Genomic DNA, 25,235 nt, shown 5'->3' on the forward strand with positions numbered 1-25,235 from the left:
CCTGACGCACTTACCTGAGAGGAAAGTGATCAGGAACAGTCAGCATGGATTCACCAAGGGAAGGTCATGCCTGACTAATCTAATCGCCTTCTATGATGAGATTACTGGTTCTGTGGATGAAGGGAAAGCAGTGGATATATTGTTTCTTGACTTTAGCAAAGCTTTTGACACGGTCTCCCACAGTATTCTTGTCAGCAAGTTAAAGAAGTATGGGCTGGATGAATGCACTATAAAGTGGGTTGAAAGTTGGCTAGATTGTCGGGCTCAACGGGTAGTGATCAATGGCTCCAAGTCTAGTTGGTGTCAAGTGGAGTGCCCCAGGGGTCGGTCCTGGGGCTGGTTTTGTTCAATATCTTCATAAATGATCTGGAGGATGGTGTGGATTGCACTCTCAGCAAATTTACAGATGATACTAAACTAGGAGGAGTGGTAGATACGCTGGAGGGTAGGGATAGGATACAGAGGGCCCTAGACAAATTGGAGGATTGGGCCAAAAGAAATCGGATGAGGTTCAACAAGGATAAGTGCAGGGTTCTGCACTTAGGACGGAAGAACCCAATGCACCGCTACAGACTAGGGACCGAATGGCTAGGCAGCAGTTCTGCGGAAAAGGACCTAGGGGTGACAGTGGACGAGAAGCTGGATATGAGTCAACAGTGTGCCCTTGTTGCCAAAAAGGCCAATGGCATTTTGGGATGTATAAGTAGGGGCATAGCGAGCAGATCGAGGGACGTGATCGTCCCCCTCTATTCTACATTGGCAAAGTCTGCTTTTCTGAAGTCCAGGGTCTGTATTCTGCTGTTCTCCTTTCTTCCTTGTGTCAGGATCCTGAACTCGACCATCTCATGGTTACTGCCTCCCAGGTTCCCATCCACTTTTGCTTCCTCTACTAATTCTTCCCGGTTTGTGAGCAGCAGGTCAAGAAGAGCTCTGCCCCTAGTTGCTCACAGTTTTTTAAAATCTACTTTTTTGAAGTCCATTGCTTCTCTCCTTCCATTCCTTAGAACAGGGGTGGGCAAGCTTTTTGGGAGGGCCACATCTGAGTATGGAAATTGTATGGCGGGCCATGAATGCTCACAGAATTGGGGGCTGGGGATGCGGGCTCTGGGGTGGGGCTGGGGATGAGGGGTTGGGAGTGCAGGAGGGTGCTCCTGGCTGGGACCGAGGGGTTCAGAGGGCAGGAGGGGGATCAGGGATGGGGCATGGAAGAGGGTCAGGGGGCAGGCTCTGGGCAGCGCTTACCTCAAGCCGCTCCCAGAAACAGCGGCATGTCCCCCCTCTTGGCTCCTACATGGAGGTGCGGCCAGGCGGCTCTGCGCGCTGTCTTGTCCGCAGGCGCCGCCCCTGCAGCTCCCATTGGCTGCAGTTCCACTTCTTGGGCAGCACTTGGGGAAGGGGCAGCGTGCAGAGCCCCCTGGCTACTCCTATGTGTAGGAGCCAGAGAGAGGACATGCCGCTGCTTCTGGGAGCAATGTGGAGCGGGACAAGCCCCGGACCCCGCTTCCTGGCAGGGGCTCCAGGGTTGAATTAAAATGTCTGGATGGACAGATGTGGCTCCTGGGCCATAGTTTGCCCACCCCTGCCTTAGAATCATGGAATATGTCCTTTCATGATCACTTTCATGCAAATTGCCTTCACTACCAATTTTCCTGCAATGCAGAATCAGAATTAAAATGGCTGTGCCCCGGTTACTTCCTCCACCTTCTGAAACAAAAAGTTGGCCCCAATACATTTCAAGCATTTATTGGACACGTGTTTTGCCTTATTACTTTACCAAGTAATACAGTAAAGACAGTAAAAAGTCCCCAGTTACTACCAGGTCTTGTGTTTTGGATATTTCTGTTGTTTTAGAAATGCCTTCTCCATCTCCTGATTTGGTGGTCTGTAGCAGAGCCTTAACATGACATTACCCTCATTTCTTTTTATCTTTGTCCAGAGACTTTCATCTGATCTGCCTTTCACCTTCTCCTGGACCTCAGAACAAGTGTATAGATATATTCTTGATGTATAATGCAAAACTTCCCTCCTTTTTGTCTCTGCCTGTCCTTCCTGAACAAGCTGTATTCTCATACCAGTGTTCCAGTCATTAGATTTATCCCACCAAGTCTCTGTAGTGCCCATTAAGTCATAGTTTAGGTTATTTACTAATACTTCCAGTTCTTCTTGTTTATTTCCTATACTCCTTGCACTGTGTAAAGACATCTAACATGCTCAGCAGATTCCAGATTCCCCCAGTCTTATCCCTCTTCTTGTTCCTATGGCACTCTTGTAATTTCCAACCCTTTCCTCCGCCCCCCAACACACGTAGCCCTCAGGTAAGGTCACCTTTTTTATACCTGCTAGTGGGCTTTTGTCATCTGCCGCCTTTGAACCTAATCTAGATTGCTAGGTCTGTGTGCAAAGATGCTCTTCCTCTTCTTGGTCAGATTGACCACGTCTCTTCCCAGTTGTCGTCAGAAAAGCATCCAATGATCAAGGAAGTCTGCACCCTACTGTTGACATCTGCGTAGCCATGCATTCATCTCCAGGATGTGTGTATCCCTCCTGGGCCCTTATCTTTAACCAGGAGGATGGATGAGAACACCTGCATCCCTAACCCCTTCATCTTTGCTCCTGGAGCCCTGTAATCACAGGTGATCTGCTTAGGGTCAGACCTGGCAGTTTCATTAGTGTCTACATGGATGAGCAGCATGGGGTAGTAGTCAAAGGGGCCCATGAATCTCAGCAACGTTTCCATAATGTCTCGAGTGCTGGCTCTAGGCAGGCAACATGCCTCGAAAAAATCCTGGTATCTGTGAGATTAATATCTCAGTTGACTTCCTTGACTGGTGTGTATCCTAGTAACCAAAAACTAATCCTCAATTATTATGCTATGTACAGGTAAGCTATATTACACACACATAGCTATATTAAAAGAACATTATTAAGGATTTTGTTCAATATCTTCATTAATGATCTGGAGGATGGTGTGGATTGCACCCTCAGCAAGTTTGCAGATGACACTAAACTGGGAGGAGAGGTAGATACGCTGGAGGGTAGGGATAGGATACAGAGGGCCCTAGACAAATTGGAGGATTGGGCCAAAAGAAATCTGATGAGGTTCAACAAGGATAAGTGCAGGGTCCTGCACTTAGGACGGAAGAATCCCATGCACCGTAACAGACTAGGGACCGAAAGGCTAGGCAGCAGTTCTGCAGAAAAGGACCTAAGGGTGACAGTGGATGAGAAGCTGGATATGAGTCAACAGTGTGCCCTTGTTGCCAAGAAGGCCAATGGCATTTTGGGATGTATAAGTAGGGGCATAGCCAGCAGATCGAGGGACATGATCGTTCCCCTCTATTCGACACTGGTGATGCCTCATCTGGAGTACTGTGTCCAGTTTTGGGCCCCACACTCCAAGAAGGATGTGGAAAAATTGGAAAGAGTCCAGCGGAGGGCAACAAAAATGATTAGGGGACTGGAACATATGACTTATGAGGAGAGGCTGAGGGAACTGGGATTGTTTAGTCTGCAGAAGAGAAGAATGAGGGGGGATTTGATAGCTGCTTTCAACTATCTGAAAGGGGGTTCCAAAGAGGATGGATCTAGACTGTTCTCAGTGGTAGCAGATGACAGAACGAGGAGTAATAGTCTCAAGTTGCAGCGGGGTAGGTTTAGGTTGGATATTAGGAAAAACTTTTTCACTCGGAGGGTGGTGAAACACTGGAATGCATTACCTAGGGAGGTGGTGGAATCTCCTTCCTTATAAGTTTTTAAGGTCAGGGTTGAGAAAGCCCTGGCTGGGATGATTTCGTTGGGGATTGGTCCTGCTTTGAGCAGGGGGTTGGACTAGATGACTTCCTGAGGTCCCTTCCATCCCTGATATTCTATGATGCAAAGTCAAACACTCAAAAGTTAGGAAATGCCATAATCAGGATTGTCTGCAACCTTTATAATAGGCATCCCTATACTATATCTCCTGAAATGTTTCTTCTGGTAGAACTCCGAATTTGATTAAAAGAATTCTAGGACAAAGATAGAGCTTTGAATTGTGGAAAGAAGTGACATCTTGAGGAGACAAATGGCAGAAGAAAGTAACGTCCAGAGACTTAATCACATGGAGTATGTAAATATTATTTCAGATATGAGTCCTGATTTTCAGTTTAGAGTAGAATTGCACATATTTTAGTACTGCAGCCATCACAGATAAATAGCAACACATTTAATTTTGTCTTATTTTTTACTTGTAACATGCTCTCAGATTAAAAATACTGTAAATAGATAAAATGGTGGAATTCATTGCTGCATTTTCCTTATCTGCTCTCCCTGAGCTTTCACACCAACAACATTTTCCAGTTGCTGGAAATGGATATATTGTCCTTCCCTATTAGTTTAAGATAATGACACTTTTCTTTCTAAGGGTCCCATTCTCCCCTTTAAGTAGAGGGGAGCTGAAATCAAGATTTGGTTGAGGAGGCATGGAAAAGGGGAGGGAATCCACTGCAGACCTATATCCATATAACTAGGTCACTCAAAGTGTGAAAAATCCACACCCATAAGCAACACAGTTAGACTGACCGTAACCCACTTCTAGGCAGCACTGCGTTGATGGGAGAGCTTCTCTCATCAATATAACTACCGCCTCTCAGGGAGGTGGATTAACGACGCCAATGGGAGAAGCTCTTTTGTCGGTGTAGGCACTTCGTCGCCTAAGCACTACAGCTGCATGGGTGCAGCTGTGCTGATGCAGCATTTTAAGTGTAGACCTCATCTAAGTCTGCAGAATTTCTCCCCTTCTCAGTAAACCCCACAGAAACCCTGTGGAATTTACAGATTTGTGGAGGGAGTGTGGCTAGGTCACTTTCCAGAGTATGCTCCCACTTCCCCAAACCACAAGGGAAACTAGCAAATTTAGTGCAGATCTGATTTTGGTCAGGTTACCTGTTTCTATGCTGTGGAATCACACTTTTGCTTAGAGAGGGTTCTGAGAACTAGGGTCAAGGGAGTTGCTCAAGAAGGGATAGAGGAACAAGGAGCACGTCCGCCCCTCCCCCGGCACTCCAGTGCATTGGCCAAGCAGTCTTGTATTTTCCTGAGCATGAGAATTTAGCACCCAAAGTGGAACTAGCCCCTTGGAAGTGAGCAGGAAAGGATAGTGAGGGAGCAGGTCCATGTCTCTGTTTCCTCTCCACAGTGGTCAACAAACTTGTCCAGGTGCAGAGAAGAATATGTGCTGCAACTTGCAGTTGAGTGAAACAAAGATAATGTGCTCTACTCCAGGAGGTATTGGGCACAAAATATCTTTGTAATCCTCCAATGTGGAGCACAGTCCTAAAAATTGTAATTGAGATCTGCGTATTGTCAGACTTTACTGGGGTCCACCCACATGTATCAGATTTCAGAATGAGGGCATATTTGCCAAATTTTAACCCAGTTAATTATTCAGCAAACTTTTAAACTTTGAAAACCAGGAGCAGCAAGTATTTAACAAGAAAACATAGACCCTTTAGCCACAGTTGTTGGGGAAGTTTCCTTGGATGTATGAAACTGCATTCAGCAATAAATACTAAGTTCCTCAATTATACTTGTGATCCATTTAGTTTAGGGCAACAGATTTTCGTTTACAAGTATGTTGCTCAACAAACTACGGAAATAGCCGATAAACTTGCTGTCATTAACTGAAAGATGATCTGACAGCTCTGTGCAACATTTGTGGTAATGAACTCTATCCCTTCAGAGCATTTCATTAATGTATATACCAGCAAATGAGAGCATCTCGGAAAAGTGGCAGCTTATTTTGTTTTACTATTGTACGGGGGCAATCTGTGCTTCATTCTTGTAGTTACCTTAAAGCTAAGCGTTTTCTTTGCAGCTGTTAAGATGCTATTAGAGTAATTATAGTCCTGTTCTGACACCCCATAACCATATTGGTATATCAGTAGTTTTATTTCAGCTTTTATAGTGTATCAGGAGACATTGTGTCATCCCTTTTAATGTCTGTTAGCCCTCATTTAACTCAGAGTTTTGAAACTACTTCATTGATGTCAACTTGAGTACTAAATAATTGATTGTTTAGATTACTAAAAAATACATAATCAGTAGGAACTCTAAATAGCATTAGCTGCTTTTGTCTATCCAATGGAGCCATTTTAATGGTATACGATTGATCTTTATATAATGCAGTTAAGTTTCCCATGATTTCTTTAGAACTCAGTTTAGATTAATTTATATGATACACGGAGTACATTGTCTATTTAGAGTTGTCAGTCTGGAAATAAACTATTTTCATCTTACCCTCAATATTTCAGAAGGTTTTAACCTTAAAAAGAACTGATGGCTTTGCCATAGAGCCTTTTATCTATCTGATCACTGCATGGATTTAGTTATATATATACAGTTATTTAATCTGTGAAATTCACTAATAGTTTAGCAAGCTTAAAAGGGGTTAGGCATTTGTATGAAGAGAAATAATATTTGGAGTCACACTAGCAAGGTTAAAAATCCATGTGCTTGAGGGCATAAACTGTTTACTATCTGGAGTAAAAAAGCAGTTCCTTTACCTTTTATGGCACAGAATTAAACAATGGAGTAGAGTGGGAGGTTTTCCTCTGAAGCAATATCAAGTATATCAGAGTCAGGCTATTGGATTTGACAGCCCAAAATGGTCTGTTCTTATGTGGCATTTCCTATGTTCTTTTGTGCTAAGACAGGATAAAACAAAGTCCTTATTCATTCTGATTTTTGTCTTCCTTCCATCGTACTATTTTTTCACTGAAAAGATTTTAAAAAATGGCCAACATATAGTTTGGTTTAGTTCATCCATCTAACTTACACAGTTCTAAAAACTACGGCTATTTTACTTATTTCTTGTTCACATTGTTATGGTTTAAAGTTTCTCATGTTATGCGCTACATATAGAGGACTATTTTGATATCTTTATATATTTTGAATACATTTTTGATGAAGATAATGTACACACAGCACACAAGTGCAGTCAAATAACACACACACACAGAAATGCAGATAAATATACAAACTCAAAGACAAATTTTGAGAAATGGTGAGCGTTTCCACTCATTGGCTTCCTTGGAGTTAAGCATGCTCAAGACCTTATAGAATCAAGCCCAAGAAGAGGTAACATGGAATTGATATAAAATACAATACAATATGAAAATAAATTAAGAGTTTAAACCCAGTGTAACTTTTCATGAAATAATGTAGTGCATATGATACTGATACACTTTTGATCTAAATAGTTATGTATAGGCAATATTAGTATTCAAGTCACTTTTAATACGGTTCAATAAGTTCCCCTAAACTGCTTTGTGCTCTGGTAATTCACTTTGTATTTATAGATTACTCTTTCAAAAGATGATGGATGCAGTGGATTTTGAACATTCATGTGCCTGTCTTCTCTCTCATAGATTTCCTCTGTCCCTCAATCTTTACTAACTGTATAGAGTGTTCCACACTATGGATAACAGAAATATGTGGATTTGTAGGTTTATAAGGGAAAGATTTTGTATAGCTGCAGGGGATACTTGGGCTATTATCTCTCTTTTCCTGATAATTTAGGGCTTGAATTAAAGTCCTACATCGATACGCAATACGCTGTTATGCAACATTTGTGTAAACATGTCCATTTGCTTGTTTCTGGAGCATGGAATAAAACTTCATGTTTACAGTGTTACAACTGAGTAGTCAGTCATCCAAGTCCTCTGATGTGATCATGAGTTCGATCTGTGTGCAAAACAGGTGTGCACTTCCTCTTCCAGACAGTCAGTTCTGTACTAAAAAGCAAAAAGAAAAGGAGGACTTGTGGCACCTTAGAGACTAACACATTTATTTGAGCATCAGCTTTTGTGAGTTACAGCTCACTTCATCAGATGCATGAAGTGAGCTGTAGCTCACAAAAGCTGATGCTCAAATAAATGTGTTAGTCTCTAAGGTGCCACAAGTCCTCCTTTTCTTTTTGTGGATACAGACTAACATGGCTGCTACTCTGAAACCTACTAAAAGGCAGTCATTGATAAAAACAGGCCAAGGCACATGTATTATATGCTTTTTTTACCAAGTGTGATGGGGCCTACAGGCATTGCCTGTCCCCTGGTGCCAGCCCCACTGCCTAGGCACACTCTGCCCTAAGAAGGAACCCTGCTGGAAAGGAGGAGCAGTGAGTTCCGACCTCAAGGGGTTGCCCAGAGAGGCCTCCTATGATCAGCTGCAGGCAGAACCAGTGAGAGTTGGTCCTCTGGCACCTAGAAGGGCCAGGAACAGGTAGAGGCCAATCAGAGCTCAGCAGGCCAGATAAAAAGGGTAGACTGCTTTTATTAGGTGCTAATTCTGGGTGAAGCTATGAGAGGCAAGGGTGTTCCTGTCCTTACCTTAGTAACCTGGCCCAGCAAGGGGCGTAACCTTGACAACACCCGCCATGGATCTCTAGGAAGGGCTAGTGTTTACATACTATAGAGTTTAATGCCCAGCTGCCTATTTTGAGTTGAGATTTAATATGTTTTTTGTTAGCTGCAGAAGTCTGGACTGAGAGGTGACTTGGGTGGAGGGCTTGGTCGCAGTAGCAGCAAACCATTGTGGAACCAGGAACAATAGGGAGTGCTGGAGTGGAAGAGTCTCTGCAATCTGACGTAAGGGTGTATCCTGGGGAGTGAGTGCATGCTATAAGTCATGACTGCATTTGTTTTAAGACAGAATGTACATGCCATAAAAATGTTCCTAACAGGAAATTGGCAATTTTTCTTTACATGTACATGTCATGGAGCATGAACAAAGGCCATACCCACTGAAACAAATTTTTTACCACATACCCTTTATAAAACCGCACATGCTGCTTAACAGCAGGCAAGATGACATGAATACACTGTTCACTTGGAAAACATGAATCAAGTGTGGCTTTAGATTAATTGCTTATGCTGTACAAAAAACAGTGTGAATAACATGGATTACTATAAGGCCCACTTTAAATTAATGAGTTCAGTGTTATAAGTACTCTGCCGCTGCTATGCATGAGTAGTTATCCTCATAAGAGATAATGCAGGTGAAGAGATACATTGCTTGCTTACCAGTTTACATTGTTAGAGATAACAGCAACAACCCTTGTTCATGTGGACTGATTATTTGAGTTTTCACAAGGATTTCACAGATCTAGAACAACAAGGGCTATATGCTCCTCTTCACTAGGTAGCTTGAATGAGTGCAAAGAATTAGGATTTGGGGGCCAGTTAAAAGAGAGATGGCAGTTTCTTCCACCCTGGAGTGATTTGTCACCAGCTATGTTGCATTAATTCCCTACCTGCAGAAGCTTGCAGCGAGGGTGGGAGTAATTTGGGAGAGGGCGCACCTGTTCTGCACAGCGTGCTATCCTTGCAAAGTAGAAACGTCAAACTGCAAATTACTGTGTACATTAATGACGATATTTTCAGCATTAACTGCCCTGCCAGGAGTTCCAAATATCTACTGGCAGGGGAGAAGCATACAGGACAGGATGATAGGGGATCTAATGGCAGCATAGTACAAAAGATAAACATATTCAAGGCTTGTTGTGTGTGTGGGCGAGGGGTGATTTGTGCAGAGGCATCATGATTATACCAAATGGTCCAAGCTCTGCAGGGCTTGGGCCCAATTTTTCAAAGATATTTGCCCTTTATGAGATCTGGGGGAAAAGAGAAGGCTGCTGTGGACTGCTCACCCCTCTTTTGTCTATTGATGAGATGAGAGGATCCTCATCCCATGTAACCGTTGGGGCAATCACTCCAGAATGTGACCTCTTTCAATAGTACGCAAACCTAAGGTAAAGATAAGGAGCAAAATTCTATTGACTTCAGTAGGGTCAACTGAACATGAACTGCCAGTGTGATGCTGTGGCCATAAACGGGAATCTTGAGTAGGAGTAAAGAAGTTATTTTACCTCTCTTTTTGGTACTGATGCGACTGCTGCTGGACTGCTGTGTCCACTTCTGGTGCCCACAATTCAAGAACAATGGTGATAAATTGGAGAGGGTTCAGAAAAGAGCCATGAGAATGATTAAAGGATTTTAAAAACATGCCTTATAGTAATCAACTCAAAGAGCTCAATCTATTTAGCTTAACAAAGAGAAGGTTAAAGGGTGACTTGATCACAGTCTATAAGTATCTACCTGGGAAACAAATATTTAATAATGGGCTCTTCAATGTAGCAGAGAAAGGTATAATGTGATCCAATGGCTGGAAGTTGAAACTAGACAAATTCACACTGGATATAAGGCATAAATGATTAAAAGCGAGGCTAATTAATTGTTGGAACCATTTACCATGGGTTGTGGTGGATTCTCCATTACTGAAATTTTTTAAATTAAGATTTGATGTTTTTCTAAAAGATTTGTTCTAGGAATTATATATTACACGGCCTGTGTTGTATAGGAGTTCAGACTAGATGTCACAATGGTCCCTTCTGGCCTTGGAATCTATTAACTGACAATAGAATTTGGGCTAGGCTGTGATATTCCAATACCTGGAGAAAGGTGACTCTGAAGTAGTCAGTCCTGAAAAGGGTATTGCTTGGGTCTGGTTAACTCACAAGGAGTGAAAGAAATGCAGAAAACTTTAAAGTGGCCAAAAGAGGATTTTGCTGTGGTTGTTTTTCATAATTTATCAGTCATTTTTTGGCCCTTAAAATCGAGTGTACAATGTTAATGCCACTGCCTGATTCTGCTATCCCTACTCTTGGAGTCAATCAGGAGCAGTTCCACTGAAGTCAGTGGGAATTACATTTGTGTAAAGCCTGTGTAGGTGAGAAAAGAATCAGGCCCAGTGAATTCCCAGACTTTGTTTCATTTTTACATTTCATACTCTTTAACTTAGGATTTAGGAAAGATAGAAGACAGAGCAATGGCGTAAACTACTTAAAAGGAGCAGACCTCACTGTGGAAATGGCATGGTGCCCTGGGATGCTTGGGGGAGCCCAGTAAAATAAACATTGCTGCTGGCTGTGATGGTACCGTGAGAACAGCTCCATATGTTTCAGGCCCACCAGATAACAAATGGCAATATGACAAAAGGAAGAGAGCGAAAGCAGCATTAAATAAATATATATTTTTAATTGGCTTGTACTCACCTCCCAGCGTGAGGCAGAAATTTGATTTGGCAGAAGAAGCAGTATTTTTAATTGCCTTGTCCGGATCTCCTTGTTGTGATGCTTTATCCAAACTGGCAACTTGACATCATCATGCATATGTTTTATATGGCCCTTTTATGTTGTAGGCCAAGTTGACAGATCCAGGTAACATCATACATCTTTCACAGAAATACCACAAAACATCTTGATGTTGTCTTTTAGGTTTACACAATCCATCATATTACAAACTAGCAGGTCAGATTCTGCTGTCAGGCATATTGTTTTAAATCTGGAGTTAATCCACGGGAATAAAATCCTGTATAAATTCAAGCTGTTGAATATATGACTCTACCTTTCGTGGTCTTAAAAAAGGCTAATCTTACCTACCAAATTGTCTTACCCAGCAAGGATTTTATAAGATTCTGGTAATAACTATTTCTACCTGAAGGTACTAATCCCCACTCCCACGCCCCCCAAATCTTACATGTAGCCTATATTAATTCTTTGCAAAATTTCAAGGTAGGGTACCTAAACTGAATTTTCTCTAAAAACATATCCCCAATAGCAGTGCCCTTTGCAAGTAACATGTTTGCTCTGAAATGGAATTTTGGGATTATTGATTGTTACATTTATAAATGTCTGTGTAATGTGTACCCCTGCCCCAGAGCAAGAATGAAGCAATGAAAAATGTTTTGCATATATCAGGGCCAGGATGCCAATGTGCAGAGATCACAGCAAGAGGAGCAGGGCAAGCCAATACAAAATGCTTCTTGCTTTTGTAGCTATTTACAGACATTCTTTTCATGCTTCAATCCCCTGTAGAGGGTCAGATGCTCAGCTGTATTTGCAGCTGAAGGTGGGCACTATAGAATCCTTCATACCTCCAACAGCTTGAGGCCATGTGACTGTTGTTCCAATGCCCACTGTAAATTAGAGCAGCCCGAAAGCTGATCTAATATGTGTTGCCCCCCAGAGACTGTTCTGACAGCCAGGAATCCCTGTGACTTCAAGACGCACTGGAAATGCCCCCATTACATGAAGTGGTTTAAGATCTACTGTAGAGGTCGTATGCCAAAGACTTCTCACACTGATCTTTAAGGTTGCTTTGAACCACTAGAACAGTGCAAAAAAGCTGGCATGCAGAACACTCCAGATGGGGTAAGAAGAGTTATTCTGAACTTATACCAGGATGACTGACCGAAAGCAGAAACTAGTCCACCACATCTACTGTGCTGGATACTGCTCATTTGTGATGCTCATAGCAGCAGCTGCATCAAAGGATGAGTAGGAATGTTTGGAGAGGATACCTCAGGGGCTGGTCACCAAACTCAAATGCCTTTCAGACCACATTCTGAATATATATTCAAGGCCACTCGTACTGAGCTTGAAACCTGAAAGGGATCACTGTAAAGAGCTACAAAAGCAAAACGCATTTTGTATTGGCTTGTCCTGTTCCTCTCACTGTGATCTCTGGCGCTGACAATGCAAAGCATTTTTGATTCCTTCATTCTCATTCTATGGCAGCAGCGCCCATAGCAGACTCTGTAGACCTATTATACAATTACAGTCAGCCCTCTTCACTCCCCCAGTTCCTTTTCAAAGCAAGTACATTACTCACACCAGCGATATTGCGAATGTTGGTTGTTTTTTGAGGCAATTTGATTTTGGGACCTAGCCTGACCTTTTTAAAGAAATTGTCAATAAAGGTACCTGACAGCATGTTTGGTTTGTTTGTTCCTTGGGTACACTCAGAAAGAAAGAAATATATTACTGTGAGTACATCTGTAGAAAACTTTGGTGAGTAAATGGGTTAAGAATGATGAGACTAAATATTTGACCAGAATTATTATATGGGTATCAGGGACCAAGTTTTTTAAGACCAAGGAATGAAAAGTTACACCGGGCTAGATTCCATCACTGACATTAATTGAATAGCACCTTAGTGTTGAGTAATCCCATTTCCAGGGGACAACTCCTAAAGGAAGGCACTACTCATTGTGAGTAAGGAGTGGAAGAGTCTAGTCCTTAATCAACAGCTGGAATTTATGAAGGATCTTATTTTAATGTGGGATAATAGCAAGAATTATGAAGCCACAGCAGCAACATAATGGTGGCAACACAATATAACAGTAGCATCCCTTACAAACATACCAGCTGTCACTAGAATATCGTTGGGGTTCCCTCCAAGACCTTTTCCACTAGGCCAGTGGTTCCCAAACTGGGGTTCATGAACCCAATGTTGCAGGGGGTTCTCAGGAAAAAATTCCCTAATGGCGGACAGAGCTGTCCCTAGGGACCCCAGGTAATACGGGCCAGCAGGCTGGAGCCCCTGGACTTCCAAGAGCTAACCAGATCAAAGCAAGCATATCTGTTACACTGAGGAGAATTAAACTTCAAGACTTCTTAGAAGAAATGGAAAGGGAGGTAGATATTTTTTGCTGTTTTAAAAATTAAATAGGCAGCTAGTATTGTTTTTATAATTATTATGAAGAACAAGTTTAAGCTTTGTTGTAACGTGTGTTGTTTGCTTGGACTGCTCAAGACCTGAATGCTTATGTAGGAGGAACTCTTTGAGTTGGCCTCTTAAATACCTTCATGCTGTTTCACATTTGATACTCCATGACGAAACATAGGAGACTTGTCTTATAACAGGCTTATTCAAAGTGATACAAGCTATGAAAGTGAGATCTTGGAAGAGTGTTGCTGTTTTCATAATGTAATAAAAATACTGTAATGATAAATAATAATAAATAGTGTGTAATAAGAATGTCATAAAAACAAATTTTATATTTTCAAGATTACTGCTTTTATAATTTATACTCAGGTAAAGGAGAAAATCCCTGGAAATACTCATTTTTAGGAGGGGGTTCGCGAGACGTGACATTTTAGTGAAAGGGGTTCACAGGTTGTTAAAGTTTGGGAACCACTGCGCTAGGCTTATCCAGATGCCTTTTCCATTTCTGGGAGAACACTTCATCCATTGCTCTGGGATCCAGAACACATAGTTTGACTGCAGATTTTGCCACTCAGGTATTTTTATTTATTTTATTTTCCTTACTGCCAGGCCCACAGACTGTCCCTAGGCTCTGATAGTCAAGCTGGGTGCTTTCCATCTCATGGATCATCTCCAGCAGTAAAGGTTTTACAGGGCAAATAATGCCCTCATTGACACCTGTGTTACCCCCTTGACTTCAACATATACCCTCATTGACACCTGTGCAAACCCATTGGTTTCAGGTTACACCGTAAGTGACTCAGTCATTTTTACCCTATTTGTAAATAAGTGGTATATGTTCTCAGCCTATCTCAGCCTATACAGTTTACATTTTTTTTTATTTCAGCTAAAACAGTTCAGCCATTTCCAAGAATGAGGTAAGTGAAAAATTGTTTTGTCCACGATAGAAAATTCTGGTGGCCATTTTAAAAGAAATTCCAGCAACCCCATGCTTTGGAGCAGACACTTGAAATTTGGCACAGAGTGGCATTTGTGTCAGGGGTGTGCCTGTTGCTGTCTCTGTGAAAATCTGCCCAAATCTGGCCAATTTTAGCTTTGCAGCTGAAAACTCCAGTGATTCCATCTGTATTGAGCATGTTGCAGCCTGGGGCTGAGTAGGACTTTCCTAGCTGTGAGCCATGCTAGATCCAGACACCAGAAATGAGAGCATGGAGACTCTCTCCTGTCCTCTGAATGAACCCCATGCAGAACCCAGGCAGCATGAAGGAGGAAGTTGTCTGATTCAGTGCAGAGGGGACAAGTGCCAGGCCTGTGTGTGGGGAATAGATTGGTATGAGGAGTAGGATAGCAATAGGCTGGAACTTGCTGCGCAAGGAGACTTGGACGAGAAGCCTGAGGAGCGGAGACTGAGACTGGCTAGATGAAAACAGAACTAAGACAAAGAGTCAGGATGAAAAAGAGGTGGGGTTGGGATAGAAAGAGGTTGGAGGGGAGAAGTCAGAAGGGGTCACATTTAGGGGATAATGGCAGAAGAGTGTGTGCCCACTACAGCATGCTCCCTTCCAGAGTCTGGAATCGAACCCAAGATTTCTGAGTTTCACCATTCCTTTGCTGTCAGCAAATATATGTGAAAACCACTGGCAAAGTGTATCATCCACTTTAGTACTGGTCCATATAGAGGATAACAGCCTACTACTGCCACCAGTTACTGCATTAGCTCAAGTAGCAGTAATCTGTATGGTGAATCTAAAGAGTCCAACTCTGCTGATGAACCATGTGGGTATCAGTATGATGCCTCATGACATACTTGCTTGGTTTTTTCATTTTTTTTAAAAGCCTTGGAAACGACACAAAAATATTACATTAAAATAACAAAGTCAAGCACTCAGGTGTAAGGAAATGCCACAACTTTGCATACACTTTACGATAGACTCTTTAATTATGTGATCACATACTATTTTTTGCACAGGATCCTTTGCTTCATTAAGTGCACAGGATTGACCTGTTCTGGGGATGAACTGAGCATAGTGAAGGACTGGAGGCTGTTTGTAGGACCCTTGCCTCAGTTGCTACAGGTGTTAGACGCTGTGTAGAGAATGAGGCAGGAGTTTACAGAAAGAGAAAGGACAGTCTCATGGTTAAGGGAGTTGAAAGCTGCCCTGGAGAACTGGATTCTATCCCTGCCTCTGTTGCTATGTGATAGTGGGTATGTATGTTTAAACCACTTTCCACAGATGAACACTAACTGTGTGTGCCTCATTTTCTGGGTGCCCAATTTTATACCCTGGGGTCTGATTTACAGAAGTGCTGAGCATTCACAACTGCAAATGAAGTCAGTGGAGGTTGTGCTTTGAACGTATAAAGTGCTGTATAATACTAAGTACTCTGAGGATAATTAATCATTGGAACAATTTACCAAAGCTTGCGGATTCTCCATCACTGAAAATTTTAAAATCGAGATTTAGTTAAAACAGGTATAATTTTTGGGGCAGTTCTCTGGCCTGTGTTATACAGGAGATCAGACTAGATGATCACAGTGATCCCTTCTTGCTTTGGAATCTATGAAAGAAATCAGCTCCAACGTGTTTCAGATTGGGCACACAGATACAGGATATTTTTGACTTTAATCTGTCTGTGCCTCAATTCCCCATCTGTACAATGGAGATGACACCACCCCCTCACCTCAGTAGAGATAGAGTGAAGATAGATTAATGTTTGGGAAGCACTCAGATACTATAACAATGAGCACTATAGAAAAGGCCATGAGGAAATTAATAATTCTGTCTTCAGAGCAGGCTTTGAAGTGTGCAGTAAATAAGGCAGCACCTACATACTGAAGAATGAGGAGAAAACAAAATATTGCATAGTGGCTCATTAAGTGAGCATTGTCCCTCCTGTACATGGACAGAGGTCCAATGGAAAAAATAGCAACCTTAATTCTTTTATTTCCTAACTTTAGAGTGCTTGACTTTGCAACCCTAATGTTCTTTTTACATGGGGGAGAAGTGGATGTGCGTGTGTTATATATGAATGGTATAGACATTTTTACTCGGGGAAATGTATTTTGATGGTTCTGAATGTATCAGGACTTTTATAACTCATTCAATAAAAATTAAAACGTCTTAATTTTGGCAGGACTGCTGTGGTTGGAATGAAGAGCTATCTACCCATCAGTATGTGTGTGACTCCCACTATATTAGGGGAGGGATGCGAGGCCCAAAATTCAGACCCAAAATTCATCTCTCTTCTGCAGACTATACCTTTGTTCTCTCTTGTGGTGTTTTCCCTTAGCCTAAAGTAAGTAATTTGAGTCTGAAAGTAAATGATTGCTCTTAATTTATGGCAAGACATAACTTGTATATAATGACAGGTTTCAGAGTAGCAGCCATGTTAGTCTATATCGGCAAAAAGAAAAGGAATACTTGTGGCACCTTAGAGACTAACAAATTTATTTGAGCATAAGCTTTCGTGAGCTACAGCTCACTTCATTGGAAGCTCACGAAAGCTTATGCTCAAATAAATTGGTTAGTCTCTAAGGTGCCACAAGTCCTCCTTTTCTTTTTATATATAATGGTTTTACTTTGACATATGTTATGTTCCACCCTGATCTCCAATATTTAGCAAACTAGCTGCTCCAGGTTTGCTAGAGTTAGCACCATAAGTAGCTCATGCAGTGTCTGCCAGCATGGTTCATTGCTTTGATATTCTCAAACCTTCTTTGCTTTATTCTATCAGTTCCCTGTCTCTTGTGTTAGCACAAGCTTTGCTTTCCTGTCCTTTTCCTCCTTGTTTCTTAGTTCTTACACTCTTAGCACCTTTCTTTTGTGTCCAGTTTCTCTATTTCTCCTCCAGTATTTTAGCTGCAGTGTTGCCATTAGTAGGTTGCATCATATCTGTGATATAAGTAAGTACTCTTCTTTGTAGGATCTGTATCGACGATTTCCTCCCTCTTTCTACATTGTAATTCTTCTCTATGGCTGTTCTCAGAATACTTTAGCAGTTTATTTTCTTTTGAATTTTCCCAGCTTTAAGATTCCCCATTACAGAGGTAACTGGAAGATGGAGTTATTAGGTTTTATGTCTTTTTAATCAAAGTTCCGCTTTTATAAGATTGTTGGTGACATTTCTTTTGCAGATATATGTTGTTGCTTTGCAGATGCCTTTCTTTTCATGGCTGCTACATCTGACAGTGGTTAGTAATTAATGAATTGTATACTGTGTAGTGATGATAGATTAATTTCATACCAGAGGCACTGAGGGTATTATATTTACTGATGAACTGTAATTTTGAACAGTCACAGTAATGAACAGTCAGTCATCTTTCTCATTTCAGGAGGAGTCAGGTAGTCCTTGTTGTGTTCCATGGGAAGCCATCAAAATCTGACAGGTATTTGGAAGGAGGTGACTTCTAACATACTAGTTATGTTCTACAACCCTTTTTTGTTTTAAATGAGAATAAGACCTCAGACTTTGTGGGATAGTTCCCCACCTTCAATATATGTGGTATATATTTCAAAAACTACTGTCGGAGTGCTTCCTGAGCCTTCCATTATAATGTCCCATCGCTCAGGAATCAGCTGGTAGTATAGTGCTATGGAGTTCAAACAGATGAAAATCACTGTATAAATATAAAACACTGATAGTTCTTTTCACTGCTTCTCAAATAAGTGACAACCAGGAATTTTGGAGTTTGATTAAAAGATAAATTAACACAAACATTTTACCAGTATCAAATTATGAGATTTCCTATTCTTAAATAAAGTCTAGCGACGCAACACACCTTATGTATACATTACTTAGAAATAGTAATTTGCAACACTTTGTTGTAATTAGCATTTTTTCTGATGGAGTTACTGAGCCAAATTTTCTGCAGGTGTAAATTCCTCCAGTTACGTCATTTGTATTCTGCTTATTTATATCACCAGAGCATTTGCCCCATCATGCATAGGCAGATTAGTTCCCCTGAATAATATATAGTATTTAGCAGTAACTGTGTAGTTAGGAGGGCTAGTCAAATGTTAAGAAATTAGTTTGCAAATATTTTCACAAATAAAAGCTTTGAGTTTGGTTTATATTACTTTTGGGGACACACAATTGTGTGAATACATGAAGTACAAGGTGCGCATGAATCTTAAAAGGTTCATTATGTGTGGCTGTGAACAAGTATAAGGTGTTATTGAACCCCAAAATTGTGAATCTTAAAACTATTTTTAGTACAAACTGATATGCACCCAAAAATTAATGCTAAAGGTCCATTATTTGGTATTCCTCATTCTCTACCTTAAAAAATTTCAGTAATCCAATCAGAAAGTAGTTACAATACCATATGACTTAAGTGACCAATCACACACTATGAATAAGGAATAGCAAATCCTCAAAGTGAACAGGATGCAGTACGCCAGGCTGAAAATTGTTTGTCCAAATGATGAATGTGTTTGCAGAAATCAGGATTGGTTTGCCAAGAAGAAGGGCTAAATTCACAACAAATATGACAACAAATAATTTGACTTTAGCTATGCAAAATCATGTGCCATCTCTGTTCTTGTTTATTCTAGCACTTCACTTTCTCCATTGTGGAAAGTATCCATTAGATCAGGGGGTCTCAACCTTTTTTCTTTCTGAGGCCCCCCCAACATGCTATAAAATCTCCAGGGCCCACCTGGGCCACAGCAGCTGGTTTTCTGCATCTAAAAGCCAGGGCCAGCATTGGGGAATAGCTAGCAGGCCAATTGCCTGGGGCTCCACGCCACAGGGGGCCCTGCAAAGCTACATTGTTCAGGCTTTGGCTTCAGCCCTGGGTGGTGGGGCTCAGGGCCCCGGGCTTCAGCCCCATGTGGTGGGGCTTTGGCTTTCTGTCTTGGGCCCAAATGAGTCTAATGCTGGCCCTGCTTGGCGGCCCCAGATTCCTGGTTGAGTACCACTGCATTAGATTTCTTGTTCTGATATTAATGTTAAATGATTACTGCATGTTGTTGTTTGAGTATATTAGAGCTTTACACTCCTTTCTGGCTCATGTAACCAGCAAATTCATTGAAAAGTAAACAGTGTTGCCAAATGTACATTGTTGTAAAACGTTTCTCAAGTCTTTACCACTATGTGTCTTCTCCACATTTATAAGCACCTAAGGAGTTTTCAGTAGGAGACAATCTTTACTAGAACATGCAGCTTAATATGACCTTTATAAAAGCATAAGAGAGAGTTTTATACATTAATCAGTGCTTTGCTGTTATTGCATGAAAAGTTAATCTGTCAGATGAATGCATTCTAATCAGCCAGAGATATCAAGTTCTCCTTTTTGCCTAGATGTATTAGTCCCTAATGTAAACACAGATAATATTTTGGACAGTGCTTAAAAAAGAAATCCCCACTTATCATATAATTGCTCTAAAACAATTATAAATCTGCACTTTTTCTTTTGATTTAAAGAAACTTTGCACTCTTGCTTGCTTACTTTCCACAGCAGCTTTAATGTCCTCCATAGACGGCCTGCTCCTGGTCCCATTTGTTAAGACCTGATCATTAGGAAGCCATACAGAGCAGAGCAGTGCAAATCACTGATTTTTGTCTTTTGTTGGTTTGGGAGCCAACCCAGGGGGAAACATTTGTTTTGAGTCAGCCTGAAACTACTTTTTTCAAAATTTTCAGTGAACCAACAAAATTCATTTACTTTTCAGGTCAAATGAAATGTTTTGTGTGACCTGAAGCAAAATGTTTAAAAATGTTTAGATTTGTTTTGAGGTTTTAGTTTTTAAACTGAAACCTCAAAACAAAAAAAATCATAGTAAAAATACATTTCTATTTCAAAATGAAATGTTCTGGTTTTTTTAAAGTTTCAAAACTAAACAATTTTTTTTCAAAATTTTTTGACTAAAATCATTTGGCAAATTTCTCACAAGTTTATTAAATGTTTTTGGTCAACCCAAATCTGTATTTTTTGGCAAAAAAAATCAGAAAAATTTTACCCTGCACTAATTTGGAATGCATAACAGCCTTATTAAATCTAGTAGTTTATGAACTATGCTACATATTATACACCAACAAATGGGGCGCTGTTTATCTGCTAATATACATATTATGGAGGCACTAGTTGCAGTTCAATAGTTAAGGTGGAGTTTTGTACTTAAACTAGGGATTCAACCTCTTTCATATATAAGAAAACTATAGCATATTCTTCCCAGAATTACAGCACTTACTCTCTGAGCATAGAACAAATTTTCAGAGAATTTACAATTAAATCTGTTAAGTATCTTAGGAGTTTAAATTAATTTTAAAACGGGTCCTTTAGGAAATTTCACACCCTGTGTCAGACTTTTTTTCTTTTGGTTCTGAATAGCAGAATAACACAGGTGCTTCACACTTCCCAAACAGTGTCATTAAACTCATTAAAATCTCATGGGAAGACTACATTTGAAGAGTGTGTTTTCAGATTAATTGTAATGTTTCCATGTTGTTCTTCATAACTAAGAGTTTCGCCTTCATCAGAGGCTGACAAAGAATGTGATGCTCCAGAGACTTCCATGAAGAGCTGTTGTCTCCCGTTGTTCTTGTGGGGGCTGAATGAACAGGTTGCTCTCAGATGGCCCTTTTGAGAAGAACCTCTCTTGTGATAAATCAGCTGAGCAAGTGATCCGTTAGCAGAAGTCAGATTTTGTTTTTTTCTTCTGCTGTGGAGGGTGATAATTGGCCAGCGGAGGAAGATTTAATGGCCATTAGGGGGAGTGGGTCTCAGCGCTGGTCTACACTAGGACTTTAGGTCGAATTTAGCAGCGTTAAATCAATGTAAACCTGCATCCGTCCACACGAAGAAGCCCTTTATTTCGACTTAAAGGGCTCTTAAAATCGATTTCCGTACTCCACCCCTGACAAGTGGATTAGCGCTTAAATCGGCCTTGCCGGGTCGAATTTGGGGTACTGTGGACACAATTCGACGGTATTGGCCTCCGGGAGCTATCCCAGAGTGCTCCACTGTGACCGCTCTGGACAGCACTCTCAACTCAGATGCACTGGCCAGGTAGACAGGAAAAGAACTGCGAACTTTTGAATCTCATTTCCTGTTTGGCCAGCGTGGCAAGCTGCAGGTGACCATGCAGAGCTCATCAGCAGAGGTGACCATGATGAAGTCCCAGAATCGCAAAAGAGCTCCAGCATGGACTGAACGGGAGATAGGGGATCTGATCGCTGTATGGGGAGAGGAATCCGTGCTATTAGAACTCCGTTCCAGTTTTCGAAATGCCAAAACCTTTGTCAAAATCGCCCAGGGCGTGAAGGACAGAGGCCATAACAGGAATCCGAAGCAGTGCCACGTGAAACTTAAGGAGCTGAGGCAAGCCTACCAGAAAACCAGAGGAGCGAACGGCCGCTCCGGGTTAGAGCCCCAAACATGCCGCTTCTATGATGAGCTGCATGCCATTTTAGGGGGTTCAGCCACCACTACCCCAGCCGTGTTGTTTGACTCCTTCAATGGAGATGGAGGCAACACGGAAGCAGGTTTTGGGGACGAAGAAGAAGATGATGATGATGAGGAGGTTGTAGATAGCTCACAGCAAGCAAGCGGAGAAACCGGTTTTCCCGACAGCCAGGAACTGTTTCTCACCCTGGACCTGGAGCCAGTACCCCCTGAACCCACCCAAGGCTGCCTCCTGGACCCAGCAGGCGGAGAAGGGACCTCCGGTGAGTGTACCTTTTAAAATACTATACATGGTTTAAAAGCAAGCATGTGAAAGGATTACTTTGCCCTGGCATTCGCAGCTTTCCTGGATGTACTCCCAAAGCCTTTGCAAAAGGTTTCTGGGGAGGGCAGCCTTATTGCGTCCTTCACGGTAGGACACTTTACCTTTCCAGCCCAGTAACACGTACTTGGGAATTATTGTACAACAAAGCATTGCAGTGTATGTTTGCTGGCGTTCAAACAATATCCGTTCTTTATCTCTCTGTGTTATCCTCAGGAGAGTGAGATATCATTCATGGTCTCCTGGTTGAAATAGGGTGCTTTTCTTCAGGGGACATTCAGAGGAGCCTGTTCCTGCTGAGCTGTTTGCCTGCAGCTGAACAGAAATGTTCCCAGCTGTTAGCCCAGGGGAGGGGGGAGGGTTGAGGGGGTAGCCACACGGGGGGGGAGGCAAAATGCGACCTCGTAATGAAAGCACGTGCTATGTATGTAATGTTAACAGCAAGGTTTACCCTGAAAGATTGTAGCCACTGTTTTATAAAATGTGTCTTTTTAAATACCGCTGTCCCTTTTTTTTTCTCCACCAGCTGCATGTGTTTCAATGATCACAGGATCTTCTCCTTCCCAGAGGCTAGCGAAGATTAGAAAGAATAAAAAATGCACTCGTGATGAAATGTTCTCTGAGCTCATGCTGTCCTCCCACACTGACAGAGTGCAGACGAATGTGTGGAGGCAAATAATGTCAGAGTGCAGAAAAGCACAAAATGACCGGGAGGAGAGGTGGCGGGCTGAAGAGAGTAAGTGGCGGGCTGAAGACAGGGCTGAAGCTCAAATGTGGCGGCAGCGTGATGAGGGGAGGCAGGATTCAATGCTGAGGCTGCTGGAGGACCAAACCAGTATGCTCCAGTGTATGGTTGAGCTGCAGCAAAGGCAGCTGGAGCACAGACTGCCACTACAGCCCCTGTGTAACCAACCACCCTCCTCCCCAAGTTACATAGCCTCCACACCCAGATGCCCAAGAACGCGGTGGGGGGGCCACCGGCCAACCAGCCACTCCGCCACAGAGGATTGCCCCAAAAAAAGAAGGCTGGCATTCAATAAATTTTAAAGTTGTAAACTTTTAAAGTGCTGTGTGGCATTTTCCTTCCCTCCTGGGCTACCTTGGTAGTTGTCCCCCTATTTGTGTGATGAATGAATAAAGAATGCATGAATGTGAAGCAACAATGACTTTATTGCCTCTGCAAGCAATGATTAAAGGGAGCAGGGGAGGGTGGTTAGCTTGCAGGGAAGTAGAGTGAACCAAGGGCGGGGGGGTTTCATCAAGGAGAAACAAACAGAACTTTTACACCGTAGCCTGGCCAGTCATGAAACTGGTTTTCAAAGCTTCTCTGAGGCGTACCATGCCCTCCTGTGCTCTTCTAACCCCCCTGGTGTCTGGCTGCGTGTAACCAGCAGCCAGGTGATTTGCCTCAACCTCCCACCCCACCATAAACGTCTCCCCCTTACTCTCACAGATATTGTGGAGCACACAGCAAGCAGTAATAACAGTGGGAATATTAGTTTCGCTGAGGTGTAAGCGAGTCAATAAACTGCGCCAGCGCGCCTTTAAACGTCCAAATGCACATTCTACCACCATTCTGCACTTGCTCAGCCTGTAGTTGAACAGCTCCTGACTACTGTCCAGGCTGCCTGTGTACGGCTTCATGAGCCATGGCATTAAGGGGTAGGCTGGGTCCCCAAGGATACATATAGGCATTTCAACGTCCCCAACAGTTATTTTCTGGTCTGGGAATAAAGTCCCTTCCTGCAGCTTTTGAAACAGACCAGAGTTCCTGAAGATGCGAGCATCATGTACCTTTCCCGGCCATCCCACGTTGGTGTTGGTGAAACGTCCCTTGTGATCCACCAGAGCTTGCAGCACTATTGAAAAGTACCCCTTGCGGTTTATGTACTCGCCGGCTTGGTGCTCCGGTGCCAAGATAGGGATATGGGTTCCGTCTATGGCCCCACCACAGTTAGGGAATCCCATTGCAGCAAAGCCATCCACTATGACCTGCACATTTCCCAGGGTCACTACCCTTGATATCAGCAGATCTTTGATTGCGTGGGCTACTTGCATCACAGCAGCCCCATCAGTAGATTTGCCCACTCCAAATTGATTCCCAACTGACCGGTAGCTGTCTGGTGTTGCAAGCTTCCACAGGGCTATCGCCACTCGCTTCTCAACTGTGAGGGCTGCTCTCATCTTGGTATTCATGCGCTTCAGGGCAGGGGAAAACAAGTCACAAAGTTCCATGAAAGTGCCCTTAAGCATGCGAAAGTTTCGCAGCCACTGGGAATCGTCCCAGACCTGCAACACTATGTGGTTCCACCAGTCTGTGCTTGTTTCCCGAGCCCAGAATCGGCGTTCCACAGCATGAACCTGCCCCATTAGCACCATGATGCATGCATTGTCAGGGCCCATGCTTTCAGAGAAATCTGTGTCCATGTCCTGAGCACTCACGTGACCGCGCTGACGTCGCCTCCTCACCCAGTATCGCTCTGCCAGGTTCTGGTGCTGCATATACTGCTGGATAATGCGTGTGGTGTTTAATGTGCTCCTAATTGCCAAAGTGAGCTGAGCAGCCTCCATGCTTGCCTTGGTATGGCGTTCGCACAGAAAAAGGTGCGGAACGATTGTCTGCCATTGCTCTGACGGAGGGAGGGGCGACTGACGACACGGCTTACAGGTTCGGCTTCAGGGATCTAAAATCAACAAAGGGGCTGGCTTTACATCAAGGAGTATTTCAGGCAGGACTTCACGGAGGGTTCCAATAAGAAATGGTGCACCTAAGTTATTGTTCTTATTGGAACAAGGAGGTTAGTCTGGCCTCTGATTGATACATGGCTAGATTTACCTCGCTGCACCTTCTCTGTGAGTGACTACAGTGTGACCTAGAGGAATGAGTCCCCTAGACAGGGGAGGGGAGGAAGCAAATGAGTACAAAACAAATCTGGTCTATTTCTTGTTTTGATCCACTCCACCT

At 42.5% G+C, this 25,235-nt stretch overlaps 1 protein-coding gene across 1 annotated transcript in view; it reads left to right on the top strand.

Moving 5' to 3' along the window:
- LOC144930712 (uncharacterized) overlaps positions 1–23,380 on the top strand; it is a 28,419-nt gene extending 5,039 nt beyond the window's left edge. The window contains exons 2-6 of the mRNA XM_078853536.1: positions 14,428–14,458; positions 16,677–16,838; positions 17,875–17,928; positions 21,007–22,211; positions 22,797–23,380. Coding sequence (XP_078709662.1) covers positions 14,454–14,458; positions 16,677–16,838; positions 17,875–17,928; positions 21,007–21,130 — 345 coding nt within the window. The 5' untranslated portion in view covers positions 14,428–14,453 and the 3' untranslated portion in view covers positions 21,131–22,211; positions 22,797–23,380. The remainder of the gene's footprint in view (positions 1–14,427; positions 14,459–16,676; positions 16,839–17,874; positions 17,929–21,006; positions 22,212–22,796) is intronic.
- Positions 23,381–25,235: the final 1,855 nt, after the last annotated feature.

The sequence above is a fragment of the Lepidochelys kempii genome, chromosome 7 (genome assembly GCF_965140285.1).
Source record: "Lepidochelys kempii isolate rLepKem1 chromosome 7, rLepKem1.hap1, whole genome shotgun sequence".
Classification (NCBI taxonomy): Eukaryota; Metazoa; Chordata; order Testudines; family Cheloniidae; genus Lepidochelys; species Lepidochelys kempii.